A 26,182-nucleotide genomic window follows, 5' to 3' on the forward strand; every position below is an offset into this window, starting at 1 on the left:
TTTTTCGTGCTGAAAACACCCCCTCGGCTTATACTCGAGTGAACTCCCCCCACCCGCAGTGGTCTTCAACCTGCGGACTTCCAGAGGTTTCAAAACTACAACTCCCAGCAAGCCAGGGCAGCCATCGGCTGTCCGGGCTTGCTGGGAGTTGTAGTTTTGAAACCTCCGGAGGTCCGCAGGTTGAAGACCACTGCGGCCTTCAACATCATCCAGCCCCCTCTCACCCCCTTTAGTTCTGAGTACTCACCTCCGCTCGGCGCTGGTCCGGTCCTGCAGGGCTGTCCGGTGAGGAGGTGGTCCGGTGAGGAGGTGGTCCGGGCTGCTATCTTCACCGGGGAGGCCTCTTCTAAGCGCTTCCGGCCCGGCCTCAGAATAGTCACGTTGCCTTGACAATGACGCAGATGCGTCGTTGTCTAGGCAACGGCTCTATTCCGGGCCGGAAGCGCGGAGAAGAGGCGCCCCCGGTGAAGATAGCAGCCCGGACCACCTCCTCACCGGACCACCTCCTCACCGGACAGCCCTGCAGGACCGGACCAGCGCCGAGCGGAGGTGAGTACTCAGAACTAAAGGGGGTGAGAGGGGGCTGGATGATGTTGAAGGCCGCAGTGGTCTTCAACCTGCGGACCTCCGGAGGTTTCAAAACTACAACTCCCAGCAAGCCCGGACAGCCGATGGCTGCCCGGGCTTGCTGGGAGTTGTAGTTTTGAAACCTCTGGAGGTCCGCATGTTGAAGGCCGCAGTGGTCTTCAACCTGCGGACCTCCGGAGGTTTCAAAACTACAACTCCCAGCAAGCCCGGACAGCCGATGGCTGCCCGGGCTTGCTGGGAGTTGTAGTTTTGAAACCTCTGGAGGTCCGCATGTTGAAGGCCGCAGTGGTCTTCAACCTGCGGACCTCCGGAGGTTTCAAAACTACAACTCCCAGCAAGCCCGGACAGCCGATGGCTGCCCGGGCTTGCTGGGAGTTGTAGTTTTGAAACCTCTGGAGGTCCGCAGGTTGAAGACCACTGAGGGCGAATGATGAGAAGAGGATGATGAAGGGGGGGGGGTGTGGGATGATTACAAGGGGATGATGAAGGGGGGATGTGTGGGATGATAAGGGGATGTGTGGGATGATGACAAGGGGATGATGAAGGGGGGATGTGTGGGATAAGGGGATGTGTGGGATGATGACAAGGGGATGATGAAGGGGGGATGTGTGGGATGATAAGGGGATGTGTGGGATGATGACAAGGGGATGATGAAGGGGGGATGTGTGGGATAAGGGGATGTGTGGGATGATGACAAGGGGATGATGAAGGGGGGATGTGTGGGATGATAAGGGGATGATGAAGGGGGGATGTGTGGGATGATGACAAGGGGATGATGAGGATGTTAATGACGGGTCTGGATGATGACAGGGGGGGATGAGGTATTTCCCACCCTAGGCTTATACTCGAGTCAATAACTTTTCCTGGGATTTTGGGTTGAAATTAGGGGTCTCGGCTTATACTCGGGTCGGCTTATACTCGAGTATATACGGTAGTATTTTTATTTATTTACCATAAAGTGCACTACATAAAAACAAAACCTCCTGAAATTTGCTAAATTGCATTTCTCTTTTCCCCGTACAAATGATGTGTTCTTAATTTTTCAGTACATTTTATGGTGAAATCAAAGGCGTCATTACAAAGAACAATTAGTGGCGCAAAAAACATGTCGTAATATGGGTCTGTGGATGAAAAAATAAAAGAGCTATGGCTTTTAAAAGGACAGGAAGAAAAATGCCTTCTAAGGGATAAACCCCAGCATGCTTTTTTTTGTGGTTTTTGCCCTTCATTTAAATGGGGAAGAACATAATATATAAACCGTACCAGCTAACTGAGCTGCAACTTTAGAAATATTGGGGAATAGAGCAGAGTAGTATTTCTTTATATAACATGCAAGTTTGTAAGCTGCTTTTATACATTCAGTGACTCGCTCCTACATTGGTAGGATGCTACAATGTCATTATGTATTCATTCCCAAATGAAATTGAGCAAGCTTAATATTCTTATCTTGGGATTGCTCAAATTGGAACAAACTCCTTTACGACACGAGAAAGGTCAATTACTTTGTCACAACAGCTCAGTTCCTGACATCTAGGTTGGGAAACACAAGTGTGTAGTTATTTTACATTGTGCTCATGAAATAGTAATAGTATTAAGCTGGCATTGTATTACAGAACAAACGGGATGCGGATTGTTCTGGAGTGTCTCATAAGGATAATTAAGGTGTGCCTTGGAGGGAAAATAATGGCATTTTGAATGTCAATGGTTCTGTTTTAACACTGATTTATCTTTCATCTCCATTCTCCCATATGCTTTTAATGACTATAAAATCACTTGGAAACAAATCCATCTAAATAGCTGAAGAGCTTTATAACAAATACGGATTTCTTATAAATTGTAGCATCCACTGAGCGATAATGTAAGTCAAGTTCTTTACATGTATAGCTAGAAGCCAAGATGACTCCAATAAAAATTATAGTTCATTCATTCATCCTGCAAGGAGGATCATACTATTTATCTTCTTTCTGACTATCTATCTATCTATTTCTTTATCATCGATCTATTTATATTCTATTTATCTGTCTATTTATTTATATTCTATCTATATATTTATCTAGAGCTAAGTACCTCATAATTTCATAGTTTCATATCTTCATTTATTGCATTACAGCTGTATAGCTTTTCATGTTCTATCTATATACTCATGTTTTATCTATATACTCATGTTTCATCTATATCTTTGTTCTAGCAGTGTGCTGCTGTATTCTCCTGTTGCTATATATTTATCTATCTTTTTTATTAATTAATTATTTTATTTATCTATGTATTCATCAAGTCTATTTATATTTCATCTATCTATCCAATTATCTATTTTTCTGTACATCATAAGCGATTTAAGTCAGAATTTTTTTTTACTATTTTGGGTTTCCTATGTTATTTAACCCCATCCCTGCCCAGGATGCATAGGTATGTCCTTGCAGTGGGTCTGTGCTTCCGGATGTGGCACGGGAAATCAGTGATGGGACCCAGCTGTCAAGACCGCGTCAGTCTTGGCAGTTTTAACCCTAAAGATGGGGTGGTCAGTACTGACCACGACATCTATAGGATTGACAGGAAGAGGGGCGGCCTTGTTCCCATTAGCAACACTGTAATGTGATTGCGGTGTCCTGATGGTTGCCATAGCAGCAGAAAGCCAGATTGCCTCCTGTCTGCCAAGTGATAAAGCCTGTGAGGTTTGGCCATAGGCTGGGTGTCAGTAAGTTTCTAACAGTTATACTATGCTGAAGTAAGATGTACAGTATGTATAGTATAACAGGGAAAAAGTAAAATATATAAAAATAAAATGTTTTACAAAAAAGAAATAAATGTCCCATCCCCAATAAAGCCCTGTATTATCACAAAAAAACTATACATAGCAGGAATTACCAGGTTCAAAAGGACTTGTGCTATAAAATGATAATGTTATTTATTCCACAAGGTATATGTTGTACAAAAAAAACAAAAAATAAATAAAAATAAAAAAACACACAAGAACTGTTAATTATGGTCAAAAAGTGGAATAAAAATGATCAAAATGTAGTACCAATGGTACCAATAAAAAGTACAGCTCATCCTACATAAAAAAAAAAAAAAAAAAAAAACATAAGCCCTCACACAATAGGGTCAGATGGAAAATAAAACAGTTATGGTCGGAACATGGAAACAAAACAAAAAAAGGAAGAAAAAAGGATTTTGTTGTCAAACAGAACAAGAATTAAAAAAAAACTATATAAATTGGGTATGGCCATAATCGTACCAACCCACAGAATAAACATAACATTTGTTTTTAAGTAAAGACAACATCATATTAAAAGATGCCTCAAATATTCAACTTTTTCCCAATATTTCCAGTATTTCACAAAAACGCTGCATATGTTAACAAAAATTCACCACTAAAATAAATTACAATATGTTATGAAAAAACAATCACAGAATCGCTTCGCTCAGTAAAAGCATACCTTGGCTATGGAGTCAAAATGAGAAATTTTTCAGTCGATCAGTAGGCTGCCAGAAGAAGAGTTTAAAGGGCAACTGTAATGACTTTTTAGCCCCTTGCCCTAATAACAATATGAGAAAGATGTTAACAATGGTAATGTAGCAATACCTTTGGATGCTTTATAGCAGTACAGTGCTGAAATTCATTACAATTGTCAGCACTGAGACCAATGTGTGATTGACACACAGTTCCTCAGCACATGTGCCCTACATCTCTTCTCTGTGCATGCAGTGAGTTCTTTGAGCCAGCGCTCGCTCCCACTGCAAGTGCTCACTTCCATGCCTCCCGGCAAGTGCCTCTAGCATGTGCTTTCAGCCAGGGTCAGACAGCTCACAGAGAAGAGATGGAGGGCGCATGTGCTGAGGACCTGTGTGTCAGTCACACAGTGGTCCAAGCAGTGGCCTTGGGGCATTGTAAACCCCTGGCCACGCCTATCTGACTGTTGCCAACTCCCCCCAAAAAATTTTAAGAAAGATTATTACTGCTACAAAGCAGCCAAAGGTATGACTACTTTAAAAAAATAAACATCTTCGACATACTAGTAAAAGGTGAAAAGGGGCTTAAAAGTCATGATAGTTGCACTGTAAGATAATTTAAGATTATGGAGTCCAGCACAATATTGGTGACTTTTTGTTTCCATTTGGATTTTCACCCATGCCTAAAGGAAAAGGAACATTGGATTGGGCTTGTCGAAAACAAAAAGGATTTACCAACGTTGAGCTGGCCTTCACAATCACCAGATCTAACCCTTTACACAATCAACAGATCTAAATGACCTAAGACAACTCATTAGAGCCCTGCGCGGGTCTGTTATTAATCCTGCTCCTGCTCACTCCCTCTGGAATTCTGACCATTACCGCCTGCTCCCGCAAGGTGTGTGTCCAATCTCATCCGCTACTGCAAACATTTTGTCATAGCTTTTAGAAGAAGTACCCCAGTGCCTTATTATTACTCCTGTGCCATTTCATTACCCCCTTGTGCCATTTAAAGGAGAACTCCAGCTAAATAAAATTACCTTTATATAGATACATATTTTAAAGTTATATAACATTGCAATGTGAATTGTAATCTTTGCTGAGCACATACCCTGTTTCTCTCTGCTTCTCCTTCAGGCAGGAAGTCCAGTAGATATTATCACATCTGATGACTAGCGACACTTCACACTTCCTACTCCCCAGCTCAAAGAGCCAATGCTTCAGTGTGCCATGTGCGATTGTCCCTGATTGGCACACACCTCTATATATATATATATATATATCTATTTATATATCTATATATATATTTAAATCTATTTTTACCACTTGTGGCCCCCTTGTGCTATTTCATGACCCCCTTGTCCCATTCAATTAGCACCCTATGGAATTTCAGAGGTTTGGGGGGCTGCACAGGATTTTGCAGGACCTGCTGTATGTTCTGCAACAGCCTCATTACCATTCATGCCCCCCCGCAAGTTTTTTATCGGGTCCAGCAAGACCTGCGGGATCCCAATGCAGGGCTCTACAACGCATTACACTGAAACTGTAGAGTCCATATCTAAGGAGATGCTGTCACCAATTAAATCAGTTTTTAGAGTATAGATAACAAATGGATAAATATAGAGATGAGCGAATTTTTGAAAAATGTGATTTGATTCGATTCCTAATTTATTTGTGGCGAAAAGCTATTAAAAACGGCTATTTCTGGGCTACAGAGAGTTTCAATAGGGGTTTAGAACGCTTTGCCTTGTTGTAACATGCATAGGGATTGTGCTGGGTTAGTGAACTAATACTGTTATTCAGTATGACATGCAGATTGTTTTGGAAATGTCCCTCATGCCATGAGAAAGTAGTAACAAGAGTTACCTTCCATTCAGTACTTCTTATCTGGCTTTTATGTCTCAAAATTATTTATTTAAATTCTATTACATTTTATTTAAAATCACTCTTCATCAATTATAAAACTTAAATGTCTTTAACGTCTTAAGGACTCAGCCCATTTAGGCCTTAACCCCTTAAGGACTCAGCCCATTTTGGCCTTGAGGACTCAGACAATTTAATTTTTACGTTTTCATTTTTTCCTCCTCGCCTTCTAAAAATCATAACTCTTTTATATTTTCATCCACAGACTAGTATGAGGGCTTGTTTTTTGCGCGACCAGTTGTTCTTTGTATTGACATCACTCATTATATCATAAAATGTATGGCGCAACCAAAAAACACTATTTTTTGGGGAAATTAAAACGAAAACGCAATTTTGCTAATTTTGGAAGGTTTTGTTTTCACGCCGTACAATTTATGGTAAAAGTGACATGTGTTCTTTATTCTGAGGGTCAATACGATTAAAATGATACCCATTATTATATACTTTTATATTATTGTTGCGCTTAAAAAAAATCACAAACTTTTTAACCAAATTAGTACATTTATAATCCCTTTATTTTGATGACCTATAACTTTTTTATTTTTCCATATAAGCGGCGGTATGGGGGCTCATTTTTTGCGCCATGATCTGTACTTTTTTTTTGATACCACATTTGCATATAAAAAACTTTTAATACATTTTTTATATATTTTTTTTTAATAAAATGTATTAAAAAAAGTAGGAATTTTGGACTTTTTTTATTTTTTTTCGTTCACGCCGTTCACCGTACGGGATCATTAACATTTTATTTTAATATTTCGGACATTTACGCACGCGGCGATACCAAATATGTCTATAAAAAATGTTTTTTTACGCTTTTTGGGGGTAAAATAGGAAAAAACGGACATTTTACTTTTTTATTGGGGGATGGGATTTTTCACTTTTTTTTTTACTTTTACTTTTACATTTTTTTACATTTTTTTTTACACTTGAATAGTCCCCATAGGGGACTATTCATAGCAATACCATGATTGCTAATACTGATCTGTTCTATGTATAGGACATAGAACAGATCAGTATTATCGGTCATCTCCTGCTCTGGTCTGCTCGATCACAGACCAGAGCAGGAGACGCCGGGAGCCGCACGGAGGAAGGAGAGGGGACCTCCGTGCGGCGTTATGAATGATCGGATCCCCGCAGCAGCGCTGCGGGCGATCCGATCGTTCATTTAAATCGCGAACCGCCGCAGATGCCGGGATCTGTATTGATTCCGGCACCTGAGGGGTTAATGGCGGACGCCCGCGAGATCGCGGGCGTCGGCCATTGCCGGCGGGTCCCTGGCTGCGATCAGCAGCCGGGATCAGCCGCGCATGACACGGGCATCGCTCCGATGCCCGCGGTTATGCTTAGGACGTAAATGTACGTCCTGGTGCGTTAAGTACCACCTCACCAGGACGTACATTTACGTCCTGCGTCCTTAAGGGGTTAAAGGGGTTATCCAGGAAAAAAACTTTTTTTTATATATCAACTGGCTCCAGAAAGTTAAACAGATTTGTAAATTACTTCTATACAAAAATCTTAATCCTTTTCGTACTTATGAGCTGCTGAAATTGTTCTTTTCTGCCTAAGTGCTCTCTGATGACACTGGGAACTATCCAGAGTTGAAGCAAATCCCCATAGCAAACCTCTTCTACTCGGTGCAGTTCCCGAGACAAGCAGAGATGTCAGAAGAGAGCACTGTTGCCAGACAGAAAAGAGCAACTCAACTTCAGCAGCTGATAATTATTGGAAGGATTAAGATTTTTTTAATAGAAGAAATTTACAAATCTATTTAACTTTTTGGAGCCAGTTGATATATAAAAAAAAAGTTTTTTTCCCTTTAAGGACTCAGCAAATTTTATTTTTACGTCTTCTTTATTCCTCCTTGCCTTCTAAAAATCATAACTCTTTTATATTTTCATCCACAGACGAGTATGAGGTTTTTTTTTTTTTTTGGCGCGACCAGTTGTCCTTTTTAATTACATCACTCTTTTTACCATAAAATGTATGGCGCAACCAAAAAATACTCTTTGTGTGAGGAAATTGAAACAAAAAAAACAAAAAACAAACGTAGAGATGGCGGCTGCCTGAGGAGACCATATAGTGGCTGAATGACACAGCCTGGAGGTGGCGGCAGCATGAGGAGATCATAGCGTCAGAATGACACAGCCTGGAGGTTGTGGCAGTCTGAGGAGACCATATAGTGGCTAAATGACACAACGTGGAGGTGGCGGAAGCATGAGAAGACCATATAGTGGCTGAATGACACAGCGTGGAGATGGTGGCAGCATGAGGAGACCATATAGTGGCTGAATGACACAGCGTGGAGGTGGCATCAGCATGAGGAGACCATATAGTGGCTGAATGACAAAGCCTGAAGGTGGCATCAGCATGAGGAGAACATATGGTGGCAGAATGAGATAGCCTGGAGGTGGCATCAGCATGAGGAGAACATATGGTGGCAGTATGAGACAGCCTGGAGGTGGCATCAGCAACATCAGGAGTCCTGAATGTGACCTGGGGACAGAGTGGGCCAGTGGGTTGCAATACCACTACCCGGTAACGAAGGTGGGTGAAAGAAGGAGAACTTGGCATCAGATGTGTGGCATCAGGTGGGTGGCATCAGGTGGGTGGCAGGGTCAGAATAGTAGCTGAGGCAGGTAGGCAGAAGAAAATGGTCTCTTTCGTAAAATTGTTAGTGTGCACAAGTAAGTATTGAGGATATGTATTACGTAAAACTTAAAGGGGTTATCGACCATAAGGGGATTTTAGTATGTACCTGCTAGACAGTAATGGACATGCTTAGGAAGGATCTGTGCTTGTCTTGGGGCTAAATGGCTATGTTGGGATATTACAATAACACTGTGGCTAGCTTTTTGTGAACTGGTATTTCCTGTGTGAATTTTCTTCTTTGCCTACAAATCCCATAATTCCATTTTCCTCCCTCCCACACATCAGCTACCCCGCCCATTGAAATATAAATGAGCTGCATCCATTCAAAAGACCTGTGGTTTTCAGTCAGGGTGCCTACAGCTGTTGCATTAGCTGCAGATTGATCTCTCTCCCACCAAGCGATCCCTCCACCCATTGAAGCAGACAGGCTAGTGCTGACTAGTGAGTCAGGTCTCGGCCGCATTGCAAACTGGGAAAAATCTGGGACAACAGTCATTTTGTATGCTGTTAAAAAATAAATATTGGCGTGAAAATCACAGAAGAATTGTGAGAAAATCGTCACACACAGGTACAGACACTATATTATGAACTACACTAACTTCACAGCCCCTATAGCATAGTCAAATAAAAAAAAAATCCTGGAATACCCCTTTAACTTTGAATAATATTCTAAGGATAAAATATATGGACACAATTATTATTATTTTTATTTAACAAAAGGATAGGTGTGCAAAAAACACTGTGTGCCACCTACACCACCAAGTATTGATGTGATGCATAGACCTCTAAAAGGTGGAAGGGAACAACGCATGGTTCATTGTAACCGTTTGATTTTACCCCAAACAGTCCGCACTGACTGACTGCTACTGTAGCCGACTCCAGGAATCTCTGTTCCACTACCTCCCGGGAAGGTAGGCTGGCGCAAAGCAGGTGGTCTACCCCGGGCACCTTTGGCTCTAGACTTCCCACTTCTGTCACCATGCTGACTGCCATCCATGCTACCATCTTGCTGGCTCAGCTGCTGCCTCACGGGCAACCTCCAATCCTTTTCTCCTGATGATGATGAAGCCTCTTCTGCACCCGGCTCCCAATTGCGATCGGCTTAATCATTCTTTCTTTCTACACGTCACTGTTCTTTCTACACGTCACTGATGTCCTCCTTAGGTTCCTCAACAGTGTCTGCTTCAGAAGCCTGAACGCTCGCAACACCACCTCCCACGCCACTCTTCTCATCACTACTTGCCCGCCTAGCGGAGCAAGTGGCTGATGTCTCCTCCAATTCTTGGCTGGGCAGTAGCTGCTGACAATCCTCCAATAGATCTTCCTCACTAAGAAGTGGAGCTGAACCAACAGCATCCGATTTTTTTGGGGGGGAGGGAAAAGGATAGGTCAGAGTCAATGGGAGGACAGGGACTGAGGGTTGTGTCTCAGGAACCCACCGACTGTTGACTGGGGGGGGGGGGGTCAGATATCACTTGTGATGAAGTGGATGACCAAGTTAACTAATCAATGATGGCAGATGGGTTGCTGGTCAAGACACAACCGCTAGCTGATACCAGGAGCTCAGGCCTGTCACTGCGATTCCTGCTGCCACTTGCCCCTAGTCTGCTGCGACCTCTGCCTGACATTCTTATACACCAGCTGAGTACGTATATGTTACACTTATCAGAGGAGGACAATACGCTCCACTACCCTTAAAACTGTATTAGACTACAGAAACAAGTGTGTAACTTTGGCTGGCCTTTCACAGTAACTAGGCCCAAATTAGTTTTACAGGGAAAAAACGTACACCACATAGGTGTACGTACAGTTTACACTCATGAGAGGAGGACGGCTAGATGCTCCACTACAAACTGTATTAGGCTACAGAAACAAGTGTGTAGCTTTTGCTGGCCTTTCACAGCAACTAGGACCAAATTAGTTTAACAGGAAATGATATAAAGGACACCACATAGGTGTACGTACAGTTTAAACTTATAAGAGGAGGACTATGCGCTCCATTACAAACTGTATAGGGCTACAAAAACAAGTGTGTGGCTTTGGCTGGCCTTTCCCAGTAACTAGACCCAAATTAGTTTTTCAGCGGGAAAAAAAACATACATCACGTAGGGGTACGTACAGTTTACACTTATGAGAGGTAGACAATACGCTCCACTTAAAACTGTATAAGGTTACAATAACAAGTTTGTAGCTTTGGCTGGCCTTTCACAGTAACTAGGCCCAAATTAGTTTTACAGGAAAAAAAAATTTACATCCCCTATGTGGCTACACTTATGAGAGGACAATAATCTCCACTACACAATCTGTATTAGGCACTGTAATCAGGTGACTATGGCTTTTCATGCTTACCCTAACTGGCCCCTGTTAGCTTAAGAGTTGTTGTACACCCAACTGCAGCAGTACAGAATCGCTGTGTAGTAGAGCCCAGTACAGTATAATTAGGCATTAATAGCTTGTGACAATGGCTTTTACTGCTCAGCCTAACTGGCCCCTATAAGCTTTAGAGTTGCTGTACACCCCACTGCAGCAGTAGAGTCACTGTGTATTACACCCAAAAGCTCTCTCTCTCTCTCTCTCTCTCTCTCTGAAATATAACACTGGAATGGCTGTCTGCAAGATGGCTGCCGATTATATAGGGCTGTGACATCACAGGGGTGACTGGCTGCTGATAGGCTGCATGTGATTCAGGGTCATACCGCCTTAACAGAGTTCCTTGTCCCATATCCTCACATGTGGATCCGCCATTTCAGATGCCCAGAAGCCTGGACCGCACTAAGTTTAATGAAACGATTCTTGCAATGGAATTGCGCTGATATTCGGATTCGTTGCAAATCGATTTTTTCCTGAAATTTGTAACGAATTTGGATTTGCCAGATTCCATTCGCTAATCCCTAGATAGATAATTTGATTTTCATAAATAAATTTGTGTAATGTTCTTTTGGTTATTAATACTGAGACTATAATTTCTGCACCATCCTACAGTATAGAGTATCAGCTCCGATAATCCGGTATTTCCAGCTTTATTGTTTTCTTACTGAAAAAAGTGAAATCTATTTGTTGGAAATAAAATATTCAAACATTTGTTTGTGACATAAAGCAAAGAACCCTAATAATAACACACCTCGGCACCATCAAACTGAGTGGCCAGATTGGCAAATGGATGCTGTGTGGGTGGCCTCAAAATATTTATGTGTAAACTGACGAATATGTCTTGGAAGAATAAGATAAGTGACATCTGTTTTGTATACAGTACATTGGTGCGAGATATTTTTTTTTAGAAAAGACCGTTAAACTGGCATCATCCCTTCATTTCTCTATGCCAGTGTTTTTCAAATGCTGTGTCTCCAGCTGTTGCAAAATTACAACTCTCAACATGCCCAGACAGCCAATGGCTGTCCGGGCATGCTGGAAGTAGTAGTTTTACAACAGCTGGAGACACGTCTTTTGGAAAACACTACTCTATGCCCCCTGACTTCCTGACTTCAGCTGTCAGGGCATGCTGGGAATTGTAGTTTTGCAACAGCTGGAGACACACCCTGTGGAAAACACTGCTTTATGCCCCCTGACTTCCTGTCTTTGGCTGTCCAGGCATGCTGGGAGTTGTAGTTTGGCAACAGCTGGAGACACACCCTGCGGAAAACAATGCTCTATGCCCCCTAACTGCTGCGTATATTTTTACCCCTATGTGCCATCGTTCCTTTGTAATTATTTTTTTTTACATTTCTGATTCAGTGAATCAATAGCCAACTGGGTGGTTTCCAGCACTAAGTGTCAAAGGGGCGTAAACAATTGTTACTCTGTCACAATCCAATCAGTGCGGACAGTATTAAAGGAGCTCTAGGAGTATGATCTCCTGAGACAGCACCTCACAAGATGGGCCTCTCTTCTGACTACTGTATGATAAAACAGCTCCTACTCTGGACAGTTCCTGACATGGACAGAGGTGTCAGCAGAGAGCACTGTGGTCAGACAGAAAAGAACAACTCAACTTCCTCTGGAGCATACAGCAGCTGATAATTACTGGAAGGATTAACACTTTTAATAGAAGTAATTTACAAATTTGTTTAACTTTCTGGCATCAGTTGATATGAAAAATAAATAGTTTTCTAACGGAGTACACCTATAAGTCCTGTAAACTGTGAGGTGTGGCCTCCATGTTTTTCAATCACATCGCGCAGATGCTTAATCAGACTAAGAACTCGAACCTGGGGTGATCATAACCAGGGCTGCCATCAGAAATGTAGGGGCATCCCGTGAAAATTCCTGGGGGGGGGGGGGGGGTCTGATTGGGGATTCCGGGATAATTGGGTCTCTGATGACCTGACAGCCGGGAAAATAGGGATGATCGGAGCTGGGGTGCCACCTCCTCCTATCCCCTGCCGTTGCAGTTGGGGGCGGGGGAAGGGGGGTTAAAGTTGAAATCCCTGCTCTGTCCGGCCCTGGATGCCCAGGCAGAGCGGGGGGTAATTTTCACAAGGGGTAATAGGAAAAAATCCCCCTATAATTTGTAACCCCATCACTTCTGAGTATATAAATACTAGTGATGTGTGGCATAGGCCATATTTGAATTCGCGATATTTCGCGAATATATGGACGAATATTCATCATATATTCGCGAAATTCGCATATTCGTTATATTCACCTTTTTTGCGCATATGTGAAAATTTATGTGCATATGAGCGAATATTGAGCTCTCCCTTCTTTATATAGGGAATTATGACTAGTGCATTAACTCTGTGATCTTTTGACCATTGAAGTCAATAGGCTCATTGTGGTCTATGGGGATCTCACGGCATGTCAAACAGTAATATAAGCAGGACTGTCTCGGCAGCACAGTGGAATGGGAAACCACCCCTGGTTCGTGTCCCGGGGTGTTATAGTGTTGTGGTTAAACTTTTCTTTCCTGAAAAAGCTGCTGAGTTGCCCATAGCAACCAATCAGATTGCGTCTTTCATTTTTGAAAAGGCCTCTGCAAAATGAAAGAATCAATCTGATTGGTTGCTATGGGCAACTCAGCAGCTTTTCCAGGAAAGAAAAGTTTAACCACAACACTGTAACACCCCGGGACTCGAGCCAGTGGTGGTCTCCCATTCCACTGTGCTGCCAAGACGATGCTTATCTTACTGTTTGACATGCCATGAGATCCCCATAGACCACAATGGGCCTATTGGTTTCAATGGGCAAAAAATCACAAAGTTAATGCACTAGTCATAGTTCCCTATACCATTAAAGAAGGGAGGGCTCAATATTCACGAATATGCGCATACATTTTTGCATATCGCAAAAAAAGCGAATATTCTTAATTACGAATATATGGTGCTATATTCGCAATATTTGCGCATTCGAAATTGGGTTACACATTTTGGGTGACTTTTTCTCCTTTTACCACTTGTAAAAATTCAAAAGCTGGGTCTACAAAAACTTGTTGTAAAAAATGGAGATTTAGAATTTTCTCCTTCACTTTGCTGCTATTCCTGTGAAACTCCTAAAGGGTTAACAAACTTTCTGAATGTTATTTTGAATACTTTCATTTTTAGAATGGGGTCATTTATGGGGTATTTCTAATATGAAGGCCCCTCAAATCCATTTCAAAACTGAACTGGTCCTAAAAAATTACGATTTAGAAAATCTTGTGAAAAATTGGAAAATTGCTGACATCTAATGTCTTCCAAAAGTAAAAACATGTCAGCTTAATGGTGCAAACATAAAGTAGACATATTGTATATGCGAATCAATATATACTTTATTTGGTATGTCTATTTTCATTACAAGTAGAGAGCTTCAAAGTTAGAAAAAGGCAACATTTTAAAATTTTTCATGAAGTTTGGGAATCTTTCACCAAGAAATTATGCAAGCATCGACAAAAGTTTACCATTATGTTAAAGTAAAATATGTAAGGAAAAACAATCTCGGAATCAAATTCATAAGTAAAAGCATCCCAGAGTTATTAATGCTTAAAGTGACAGTGGTCAGATGTGCAAAAAATGCTCTGGTCCTTAAGCTAAAAATGGTCTTGGTCCCCAAGGGGTTAAGGTCAAAATGGGCTTGGTCCTAAAGGGTTTAATATAGAGAAGAGAAAAAGAAAAAGAAGGAGGGCAGCGCCTCGTATAATCCTGTGACTGCACAGGGAATGGGTGATTGTCACGTATGGGCAGGGAAGGAGTGCTCGCTAAGCTTACCCGCGCCCCTGTCCCTGCCTACTTGTCCGCCTATCCTAAATGATAGGCCGGCAACTGGTCAACTATCCCTTCCTAAATAAGTGAGGGGAGTCAAATGTCAACACAATAAAATACAATCCTGTGTGTTGTCAGGAGCAACAGGGAAACAAGCAACTAACAAAGACAAACTAAACATACACACATAAAGTCGATGTCAGTCAAACTGAGTCAAGCAAGGAGTGGGAAGAGGTGCCGAATCGCTATAACCAAAGAGAAGTTAGATATGAAGCCAGAAGTCAAGTTGCCGGTTATACAAGGAAATAAGGGAGTGCTAGCTACCCAGGAAATTACCACTTTCACAGGCATCTTCCCAGTGATTGATACCTGGTAATATAGGGAGATGCACATGTGGTAAATCAGTAGCTAGCCACTCAGACGGCAGGGCGTAACCCGGCAACCTTGCAAACAACACCTTGTCAGCACCTGTTAACTCTGCTGGTGCTGACAGTGAGCAGCTGTCTTGGAGACTCTCACCTGATTAGTGCAGAAAATGATCACGTAACCCCTGGCAACGGGTGGTCTTTAGGAATGGCAGGCCAATGGAGCTTAACCGGAGACTTTGGCAGGAGGTCTGGTGACACGATATGTTAAGAAGCAAGAAAAGGGATTCCAAGCAAGGGCGCTATTCCATATTGCATGTAATGAATAGGTTTCAATAGAAATAAATAAAATATAGTAAAATGATGGCTCGATTGGTTAAGCAGAACTAATACTTTATTTGGTAAAAGTAGTCTGCATGTGCAGCCATAGGCAAGACGCGTTTAGTGGTGTTAGTGGTGGAGGAATACTAGAATGCTGTGGCCACATAAAATATAGTATTAGTATTCCTTCACCACTAACAAATTTCATTAAACTCTAACCACTATACAAGTAAATAGCACCTCTTCCTTTCAGTTAATTGTTAGCTAACAACATGTTTTGTATTAAAAGCTAGTTTTTATCTATTGCATGCATGAACCCGACTTATCTACATCCGGGTTCCATTACATACCTGCATACTTTTACTCATATAACCTTCTGTAAATCATGTGTATTTTATGCATTCTTTTCTTGTACTTGCACATATTGCAAACCACTATGTATCTTTGCTTAGTGTTTTTTAAAATTGTTTTTATTTATGCATGTACCATGTCGGGCTTACCGCCCCCTCCCCCTGTTCTCTTTGTGTTTGGCGGTCTTTTTGAATATAAATAGGAGCCGTCTCCATGTTATTTCATACACCTGCAATTGAGAAAGGGTAATACTCTACCCGAAACGCGTTTTGCCTATGGCTGCACATGCAGACTACTTTTACCAAATAAAGTATTAGTTCTGCTTAACCAATCGAGCCAGCATTTTACTATATTTTATTTATTTCTATTGAAACCTATTCATTATGTGCTATATGGAATAGCGCCCTTGCTTGGAGTCCCTTTTTCTTGCTTCTTTGCTAAAGGGGTTAAAGGAGTACTCCAACATCAGGTAAAAAAAATAACAAAAAATTCTGCAAAAGTATAAAGCATTACTTACCTCTCTGCCCCAGTTCTCAAACCATGAAAAAATGTTTTGTTTAAGGGAGCTTAGTTCTTGACTTCCTGTTTGTACCTCCTGGTTGCGCAGTTGCTCAGTACTACAATTCCTAGTATGCATTGATTTCCCTCAGCTCTTCATAACAGTCCTCCCACCCTGCCTACTCCTCTACCACAGCACTCCTGCTTGTTTGCAGCCCAGAGGTTTTGCAAGATATCTCATTTCACAGCAGACAGTGTTGCTACAGTGCCTGCTGTATTCATTCACTGTCTGCTCCTCTGCCTGTGGCACCATTCATCAAAGGTCAGCATGCTGTAAACCTCATTCTTACCTAAATACCTTAATATAGATATATATGTACATGTGATTATGATAAGAAGATGGTGATGTAGTTGTAGGGGCTGGTCCGGGGTGATGACATGACTCGTGGGTCCGGGGATAGAGTTTAGAGACGAGATCCAGCCAGTCCTTTTGTGTCAGGAGATGATGATGCGTTGTCTCAGGAGAGTGGAAAGGGTCATAAAGCTTGAGACAACACCCTACTAGCATTGAAAGAACTACACAACTTCCTGTCAAATGTATGCTAAAACCAGTACAGTTTGTGATAACAATATACTGTATATAAATGATATATCATGGGTTGATAGTCTTCTTTAATTAAAAATGTTCTTATACAGGAATACCTCTTTAACAACTGACTGTTCACTTGCTGCCTATTATATATTAACTACAGAGGAATAGAGGCTCATAGGGAAAAGAACAGCGCTCTGCAATTTGAAAGTATAGCGCCAGGATAACTTTCCTGAGATGTGACAGGTTTTCTATAGATAGATGTTACTTAGCTTTTCCTTAAAAAGTAATTATTTTCTAATAGACAGTTACTAGCATGTTAGTTCTTAGTGCTGGGGCTGAATACCTTTATATAAAGCACATTTCAACTAAAAGACCTTCCCAGACACCTGCCATCCTGTATATCTGTATACCCTCTATATCTGTATACCCTTTACATCTGCCTTTGTCAGGGGCGGACACAGACAACAGAGGGCCCCTGTGCAAAGAATGTGCCTGGGCCCCCCCCCCCCCAGAAAAAAAGTAATATGCCATAAAATTGCACTGCAACTCACATTAATCTGCATTAGATAGGCAGCAGTTCCCCCACATTATGTAGCATATATTCCCCACATTAGGTAGCATTGCATAGTTTCCCCACATTAGGTAACGTAGCATAATTTCCCCACATTAGGTAGCGTAGCATATATTCCCCACATTAGGTAGCGCAGCATATATTCCCCACATTAGGTAGCGTAGCATAGATTCCCTACATTAGGTAGCGTAGCCCCACATTAGGTAGCGTAGCATAGCATATATTCCCCACATTAGGTAGCATGGCATAGATTCCCCACATTAGGTAGCGTAGCACATATTCCCCACATTAGGTAGTGTAGCAAAGATTCCCCACATTAGGTAGCATAGCATATATTCCCCACATTAGGTAGCATAGATTCCCCACATTAGGTAGCATAGCATATATTCCCCACATTAGGTAGCATAGATTCCCCACATTAGGTAGCATAGCATAGATTCCCCACATTAGGTAGCGTAGCTTAACCCCAACAAACAAACACACACACACTCTCACTCACCCACACACTCTTACCTGGCCTGCACTACTTACATTTGCCCATCGGGACTTCCTGGCCGAGGTGCGTGCTATAAGTGACGTCATCGCACGCTCTGCGCTGGACGTCAGCGTCCAGGTGCTTGCGATGACGTCACTCACCGCACGCACCTCAGCCAGGAAGTCCCCATGGGCAGATGTAAGTAGCAGTTTAGTGACTGGGCAAGACTGGTTTCCCTGTCATATGTGCACTGGCAGGGCTGCCATCAGAAATTTCGGGGCCCCTTACACAACTCAAGGCCTGAGACCCCCACCGATCACCTCGGTTGAAGTGGTTCTCCAGCTGTTGGAAAGCTAAAACTCCCATCATGTCTGAAGAGCATCAGGCAATGGGAGTTGTAGTTTTGTAACAGCTGAAGAGACACAGATTGGACACAGTTTTACCCATCATCACTGCAGAACTTACAAGTGACTACAGCTCTGATGGGACAGTCATAAGAACACACAATGATGTCAGTGACCTGAGTGACGTCTTCTTTTCTTCTTCATCTCGTCCAGAGACCAGGTCTTCCCCCAGCTCCATCTTCTCTGCAAAGTCTGACATGCAGACATCATTGGCTCCTCACTGTCAGCAGATCCTCATCCTCTGCATGAAGACAGTAATCATTATAACCATGCCAGAAAGTGTAACCTAAATAAAATACTGCCCCACACTGTACCCTGAATATAATACTGCTATACACTGTACCCACTAAATATAATACTGCCACACACTGTACCCTGAATATAATACTGCCACACACTGTACCATGAATAGCATACTGCCATACACTGTACCCACTAAATATAATACTGCTATTCACTGTACCCACTAAATATAATACTGTCCCACACAGTACCCTAAATAAAATACTGTCACACACTATACCCTAAATAAAATACTGCCCCACACTGTACCCTAAATATAATATTGCCAGACACTGTAACCTGAATACAATACTGCTGTACACTGTACCCACTAAATATAATACTGCTATACACTGTATCCACTAATATAATCCTGCTACACACTGTAACCTGAATATAATACTGCCACACACTGTACTCCGAATATAATACTGCCACACATTGTACCCACTAAATATAATACTGCCACACACTGTACCCTGAATATAATACTGCTATACACTGTACACTGAATATAATAATACTATACACTGTACCCTGAATATAATACTGCTACACACTGTGCCCACTAAATATAATCCTGCCACACACCGTACCCTGAATATAATAATGCTATACACTGTAACCTGAGTATAATACTGCTATACACTGTACCCACTAAATATAATCCTGCCACACACTGTACCCTGAATATAATACTGCTATACACTGTACCCACTAAATATAATCCTGCCACACACTATACCCACTAAATATAATACCTCTTATCCTCTGTGTCCTCATCATTCCTCATCACGCCCATAACCCCTGCCAAACCTCTCCTCAACACTACTATAACCACCCCCGCACCTCTCCTCATCACTACTATAACCCCCCCACACCTCTCCTCATCACTACTCTAACCCCCCCACACCTCTCCTCATCACTACTATAACCCCTGCACCTCTCCTCATCACTGCTATAACCCCCCCTGCACCTCTCCTCATCACTACTATAAACCCCCGCACCTCTCCTCATCACTACTATAACCCCCCACACCTCTCCTCATCACTACTATAACCCCCCGCACCTCTCCTCATCACTACTATAACCCCTGCACCTCTCCTCATCACTACTATAACCCCCCGCACCTCTCCTCATCACTACTATAACTCCCCACACCTCTCCTCATCACTACTATAACCCCCCGCACCTCTCCTCATCACTACTATAACCCACCCGCACCTCTCCTCATCACTACTATAACCCCCCCGCACCTCTCCTCATCACTACTATAACCCCTGCACCTCTCCTCATCACTACTATAACCCCTGCACCTCTCCTCATCACTACTATAACCCCTGCACCTCTCCTCATCACTACTATAACCCCTGCACCTCTCCTCATCACTACTATAACCCCCCCGCACCTCTCCTCATCACTACTATAACCCCCCCGCACCTCTCCTCATCACTACTATAACCCCCCCCCCGCACCTCTCCTCATCACTACTATAACCCCCCCACATACCTCTCCTCATCACTACTATAACCCCCGCACCTCTCCTCATCACTACTATAACCCCCGCACCTCTCCTCATCACTACTATAACCCCCGCACCTCTCCTCATCACTATTATAATGCCCCCTGCATCTCTCACCACCCCCATAACACCCCCCTGCACCTCCCTTCACCCCCATAACACCCTCCTGCACCTCTTATCACCCCCATAACCCCCCCTGCACCTCTCATCACCCCATAACACCCCCCCCTCTCATCACCCCCATAACACCCCCTGCATCTCTCATCACTCCCATAACACCCCCTGCATCTCTCATCACCCCCATAACCCCCCCTGCATCTCTCATCACCCCCATAACCCCCCTGCACCTCTCATCACCCCCATAACCTCCCCATGCACCTTTCATCCCCCCATAACACCCCCTGCACCTCTCATCCCCCCCATAACACCCCCCTGCACCTCTCATTACCCCCATAACACCCCCTGCACCTCTCATTACCCCCATAACCCCCTGCACCTCTCATCACCCCCATAACCTCCCCATGCACCTTTCATCCCCCATAACATCCCCTGCACCTCTCATCCCCCCCATAACACCCCCCTGCACCTCTCATTACCCCCATAACACCCCCCTGCACCTCTCATCCCCCCCATAACACCCCCCTGCACCTCTCATTACCCCCATAACACCCCCCTGCACCTCTCATTACCCCCATAACACCCCCCTGCACCTCATTACCCCCATAACCCCCTGCACCTCTCATCACCCCCATAACCTCCCCATGCACCTTTCATCCCCCCATAACATCCCCTGCACCTCTCATCCCCCCCATAACACCCCCCTGCACCTCTCATTACCCCCATAACACCCCCCTGCACCTCTCATCCCCCCCATAACACCCCCCTGCACCTCTCATTACCCCCATAACACCCCCCTGCACCTCTCATTACCCCCATAACACCCCCCTGCACCTCTCATTACCCCCATAACCCCCTGCACCTCTCATCCCCCCCATAACACCCCCCTGCACCTCTCATTACCCCCATAACACCCCCCTGCACCTCTCATCCCCCCCATAACACCCCCCTGCACCTCTCATTACCCCCATAACACCCCCCTGCACCTCTCATCCCCCCCATAACACCCCCCTGCACCTCTCATTACCCCCATAACACCCCCCTGCACCTCTCATTACCCCCATAATCCCCTGCACCTCTCATTACCCCCATAACACCCCCCTGCACCTCTCATTACCCCCATAATCCCCTGCACCTCTCATCACCCCCATAACCTCCCCATGCACCTTTCATCCCCCATAACACCCCCCCTGCACCTCTCATCCCCCCATAACACCCCCTGCACCTCTCATCCCCCCATAACACCCCCTGCACCTCTCATTACCCCCATAACACCCCCTGCACCTCTCATTACCCCCATAACCCCCCCTCTCATCACCCCTATAACACCCCAAGCACCAGTTCCCCTGCACCTCTCATCACCATTGTAGTCTGCAAACAACATAGCCCCCATCCAACCCCCCCCCCCCCACACACACACACACACACACACACACACACACACACACACACACACCCAGTTCACTTACTCTGCCGGGGTTCGGTGCAGCTGCTGCTCCTGTCAGAGTGTCACTGCACGGGGAGGATCCGTCGGGAGGCTGCTGGACTGGAGATCGCGCCGGGACAGGTCAGGTGACTGGAGTAGACGTGCGTGCCTGCGCGGGGCACGTCGACTCCCATCAGCCCCTGGCCTGTCCGGCCCTGCCGTACTTCTTAAGGGGCCCGCGCCCTAGAAAGAGCGGGCCTCATAGTCCTGCGGGCGCCCCGGACTATGAGGCCCGGTCATAGTTCTGACGGGTACCCAGCCAGGAGTCAGTGAGTGACAGTCGCAGTCACTCACTGACAAGCCGGAAAAAAAAAAGTACAGGGACGTCCGGGCCTCCCTGAAGCTCCGGGCCCCATACAAGTGTATGGGTTTACCCCCTGATGGTGGCCCTGTGCACTGGGTCCGATGGTAGGACCGGCCCAGCGTGTGAGGGCGGGCCCCCTCCCACGCTGGGCCCCTGTGCAGCTGAACCGGCTGCACAGGCGATATGTCCGCCCCTGGCCTTTGTATTGTTGCTACCTATAGTGTTTAGTAAAATTAGTAATCTTTATATCAGACAATATCTGCCCTCTGACTTGAATATACAGTATCATATGTTTACATGACAATGGGGGGGTTCAAATCTTGTGCAGAGAAACAATGGAGCAGTTACCAATAGCAACTAATCAGATTCCAGAATCTTATTGGTTTTCTATTGGCAATTGATCTACTAATCTTTTGCACAAGATTTGATACATCTTCTCCAATATGTTTTTGCCCCTTAGAAAGCACAGAGAAGTATCTTAGTACTGTGAACCAATGGTGTGAGCAGAGCGCTGTCCATGGTCCCGATCCTCAAAGACACGGAACATGTCTACATACTCAGTATGTGAGCAAAAGAAAAGGAATGAATATCTGTATAGATACAGGAGAGATAGATAGATATGAGATAGATAGACAGAAAGATAGATATGAGATAGATAGACAGAAAGATAAATAGATAGATAGATATGAGATAGATAGATAGATAGATAGATAGACAGATAGGTAGATTTGAAATAGATAGATAGATATGAGATAAATATGAAATAGATAGATAGATAGATAGATAGATAGATAGATAGATACAGCAACAGCAGGGTAAGGTCCAAGCTATTTGGCCGCCAAATTGCAAGCTAAGTACCTCACTATTTCATAACTTCATAATTTTATATTTCCATTTATTACACCATAGCTGTATAGATTTTCATGTTGTATCTATATACTCATGTTTTATCTATATATTTGTGCTAGCAGTGTGCTGCTGTATTCTTCTGTTGCTGTATATTTAGCCCAGCAGCCTGCACCTGTAAGCCAGGTCCGTATAATAGTTTGGAATCAATAGTGCTGGCTGACTTATCCTTTTGTCTAGATAGATAGATATGAGATAGATAGGTAGATAGATATGAGATAGTCAGATAGATAGATAGATAGATAGATAGATAGATAGGATAGATATGAGATAGATAGATGTGAGATAGATATGAGATAGATAGATAGATATGAGATAGATTGATATTAGATAGATAGATATGAGATAGATATGAGATAGATAGATAGATATGAGATAGATATGAAATAGATAGATAGATATGAGATAGATAGATAAATATGAGATAGATAGATAAATAAATAGATAAATAGATAGATAGATAGTTATTAGATAGATAGAGAGATAGATAGATATGAGATAGTCAGATAGATATGAGATAGATATGAGATAGATAGATAGATAGGTAGATATGAGATAGATAGATAGATAGTTATTAGATATTAGATAGATAGATATGAGATAGATAGTCAGATAGATAGATAGATATGAGATAGATAGATAGGTGACAGACTGCAGCACTCCAATTGGATAGCTAGATAACTGATAGATAAATTGGCCCTCATTTGCTATTGCAAACCCGACATGTTTTGTCGGGTTGTGCGCCAGATTCTGTCGCATTGTGCAAGAAATTGTGTCTGCACCTGATTTTGCACCAGAATTTGCGCCAGAATTGAAAAAACTCGACTAACTCTCAATTTTGCAAAGAAAACCCGAAAAAGGGGCGTAGTCGCTGGGAAATGGGGCGTGGTCTCCGAAAAGGGGCATGTTCCTGACATCCTCACAAAAAAACATCATATTTACTAAGGTTTCCACAGAAAATGTGGTGGATTTGAGCTGAGGAAAACCCAACAGATCAGAGCAGGTGTAAAAAAAGCAAAGTGTAGGGAAAGTGGAAAATGTAGGGAAACCTTAGTAAATACCGTGGAAAATAAATTGTAGGGAATTAAAGCCCACAAAGAAACCAACACAACACTCTTAGTAAATAAGGGCCATTGGCAATTGTTATACAGAACAATAACAAGATAGACAACTGAAAGAGAAATAGATAGAGAGCTCTTTGGACATGAAATCCATAATTTTATTTGTTGAAATAGTTTAAAATATTGTGCAGATTGCTTTCTGGATATATCTTTATAGTAGTTGGAGCTTTGATTGTTCGATGCAGAGCTCCAAATCTCCTGAACAGACAAAGATCTGTAAATAACACTGTCTGCCTGCAGCCACCACTAGGGGTAGTTTCCTGCATACTGTTTTACATTGGAAATAATAATAATACAGTAAGCTCCAATGCTCCCATGTAGGCAGGCAGCATGGTATCTATTAGATTTATGTCAGTAGGGATTTGGAGCTCTGTATCAGAAAACCTGATATCCAACAGCGATGAAGATGTATTAAGAAATAAATCAGCTCTGAATTTTGGACCAAAAGAAGAATATAATGATAAAAATTGGAGATTCACTTGTGATCACTTTAGTTTGGATAGTGAGGACTTCAATGCCCAGGCGGATGCACTGTCGCTTTTTTTTCTTTCAGCTTTAGGGTACGTTCACACTGCGAAAACTCCGCTTGTAGAATTTCATGAGCAGAGATTCCGTCTGGCGGCCGCCGCCAAAAGTACTTCGGCGGTAGGACAGCGCGGCATTGTGCCATCACCATTGACGGCTATGCAATGCTGGCGGACTTCCGCGCAAAGAAGGAACATGTTCCTTCTTTGTGCGGAACAATTTTAGCAGCGGAATTGTCTGCCGCTGAAATTATTTAGTGTGAATTCCGCAGTGTGAACATACCCTTTAGCTGTAAGCATGTCCTCAGGATGCACTTACAGTTAAAACAATGCTGATCCTCTAGTCTTGCAGCTTTATGTCTTCAGCCACTAGAGGTGTGGAGCACCAGCGTAGTATGATGTCACTCATTCCACATTTCCGCATCCTAAAGATAGAGAAGCTAAAAGACTTCTATTGGCTGCAGGCATGAAGTTTGCCACTGACTGCAATGGAGATGGAAGCTAAGGTGAGGTTTTTTAAATCTTTGCAATTTAGAAAGCTACCTACTGTGGGTCCTATCTACAGGAGAAACCTACCTACTGGGAGATATGTATGGTGGGGTGGGGGAGACAAACCATTGGAGCCTACTGTATCTACATGGATAAACTACCTATGGGGAGGGAGGTATCTCCTTTGAGAAACTTCCTACTAGGGGACATCTACAGGGGGACACTACATACTGGGGCTTTTATAAGGGGGAAACTACTTACTGGGGACCTATATACAGGGGTTAATTTGTTTTAATATGAAGATTTTTATTCCATTCAGAATTTGTAACAAACAGAATACCTTATGTGTACTGTCTGTAATACTGTAATAGCTGAATTTGAGGTTGTTAAAAAGTTTGTCATAAAAAAATAATATCTGTTACTCAATACCTAATCCTAATAATGTAGATATAATTTTTATTTGTCTAGCACTTCTATTTCTCTCACAAATACCTTCTATCTGTTGCTCACTTGGTTTATCATTCTGTGCTTTGGAGGGGGCGTGTCCTCACATTGCATTACTCCTGAGTTCCTTCCTGAGTCTGCTGTGCTCTGCTGGGTTTCTTTATCCCATCACTGCAAGCTGCTCTGTAACTCCCTCCTCTCTTGTTTCATGCTGCAGTCTGCTAGACAGGACAGGAGTGAGCACAGAGGAGTGCTAGCCCTGCTCTCACTTCCTGGATTTTCCGCTGGAACAAAAATGATGCTGCATCCGGACTGGATTATGTTCTGAATGGTATGGTGGCCCCTAGTCATGTGTTTTTTTTATTTTTATTTTTTTTATTATAAGCCATAATTTCTATCAAATAAATATTTTTTAATGAAGTATATTAGAAAGGTTAACTTTTTGTCAAGATGTTCAACATATTAAAATATTTAAATATGACAGTGACAGTTTAAATTAAGTCAATTAACACTATCCTAACACTAACAAGAATTAAAAACAAAAAAAAAAGAAAGAAAAAAATATTGGTTGCCCAGTTCCTAGACGTCGCGTCCTCTGATGTATCAGATGCAGCCATGGAGCTG

General features: G+C 43.1%; 1 protein-coding gene across 19 annotated transcripts in view; it reads left to right on the forward strand.

Moving 5' to 3' along the window:
- ADGRA1 (adhesion G protein-coupled receptor A1) overlaps positions 1 to 26,182 on the forward strand; it is a 1,152,497-nt gene that overhangs the window by 782,982 nt on the left and 343,333 nt on the right. Inside the window, exon 1 of one of the 19 annotated variants that reach the window (XM_056529286.1) lies at positions 25,020 to 25,131. The exons of the other annotated variants lie outside the window; for them this stretch is intronic. Coding sequence (XP_056385261.1) covers positions 25,114 to 25,131 — 18 coding nt within the window. The 5' untranslated portion in view covers positions 25,020 to 25,113. Of the gene's footprint in view, positions 1 to 25,019; positions 25,132 to 26,182 lie in introns of those variants that run through there. 19 annotated transcript variants of the gene reach the window in all.

The sequence above is a fragment of the Hyla sarda genome, chromosome 7 (assembly GCF_029499605.1).
Source record: "Hyla sarda isolate aHylSar1 chromosome 7, aHylSar1.hap1, whole genome shotgun sequence".
Taxonomy (NCBI): Eukaryota; Metazoa; Chordata; class Amphibia; order Anura; family Hylidae; genus Hyla; species Hyla sarda.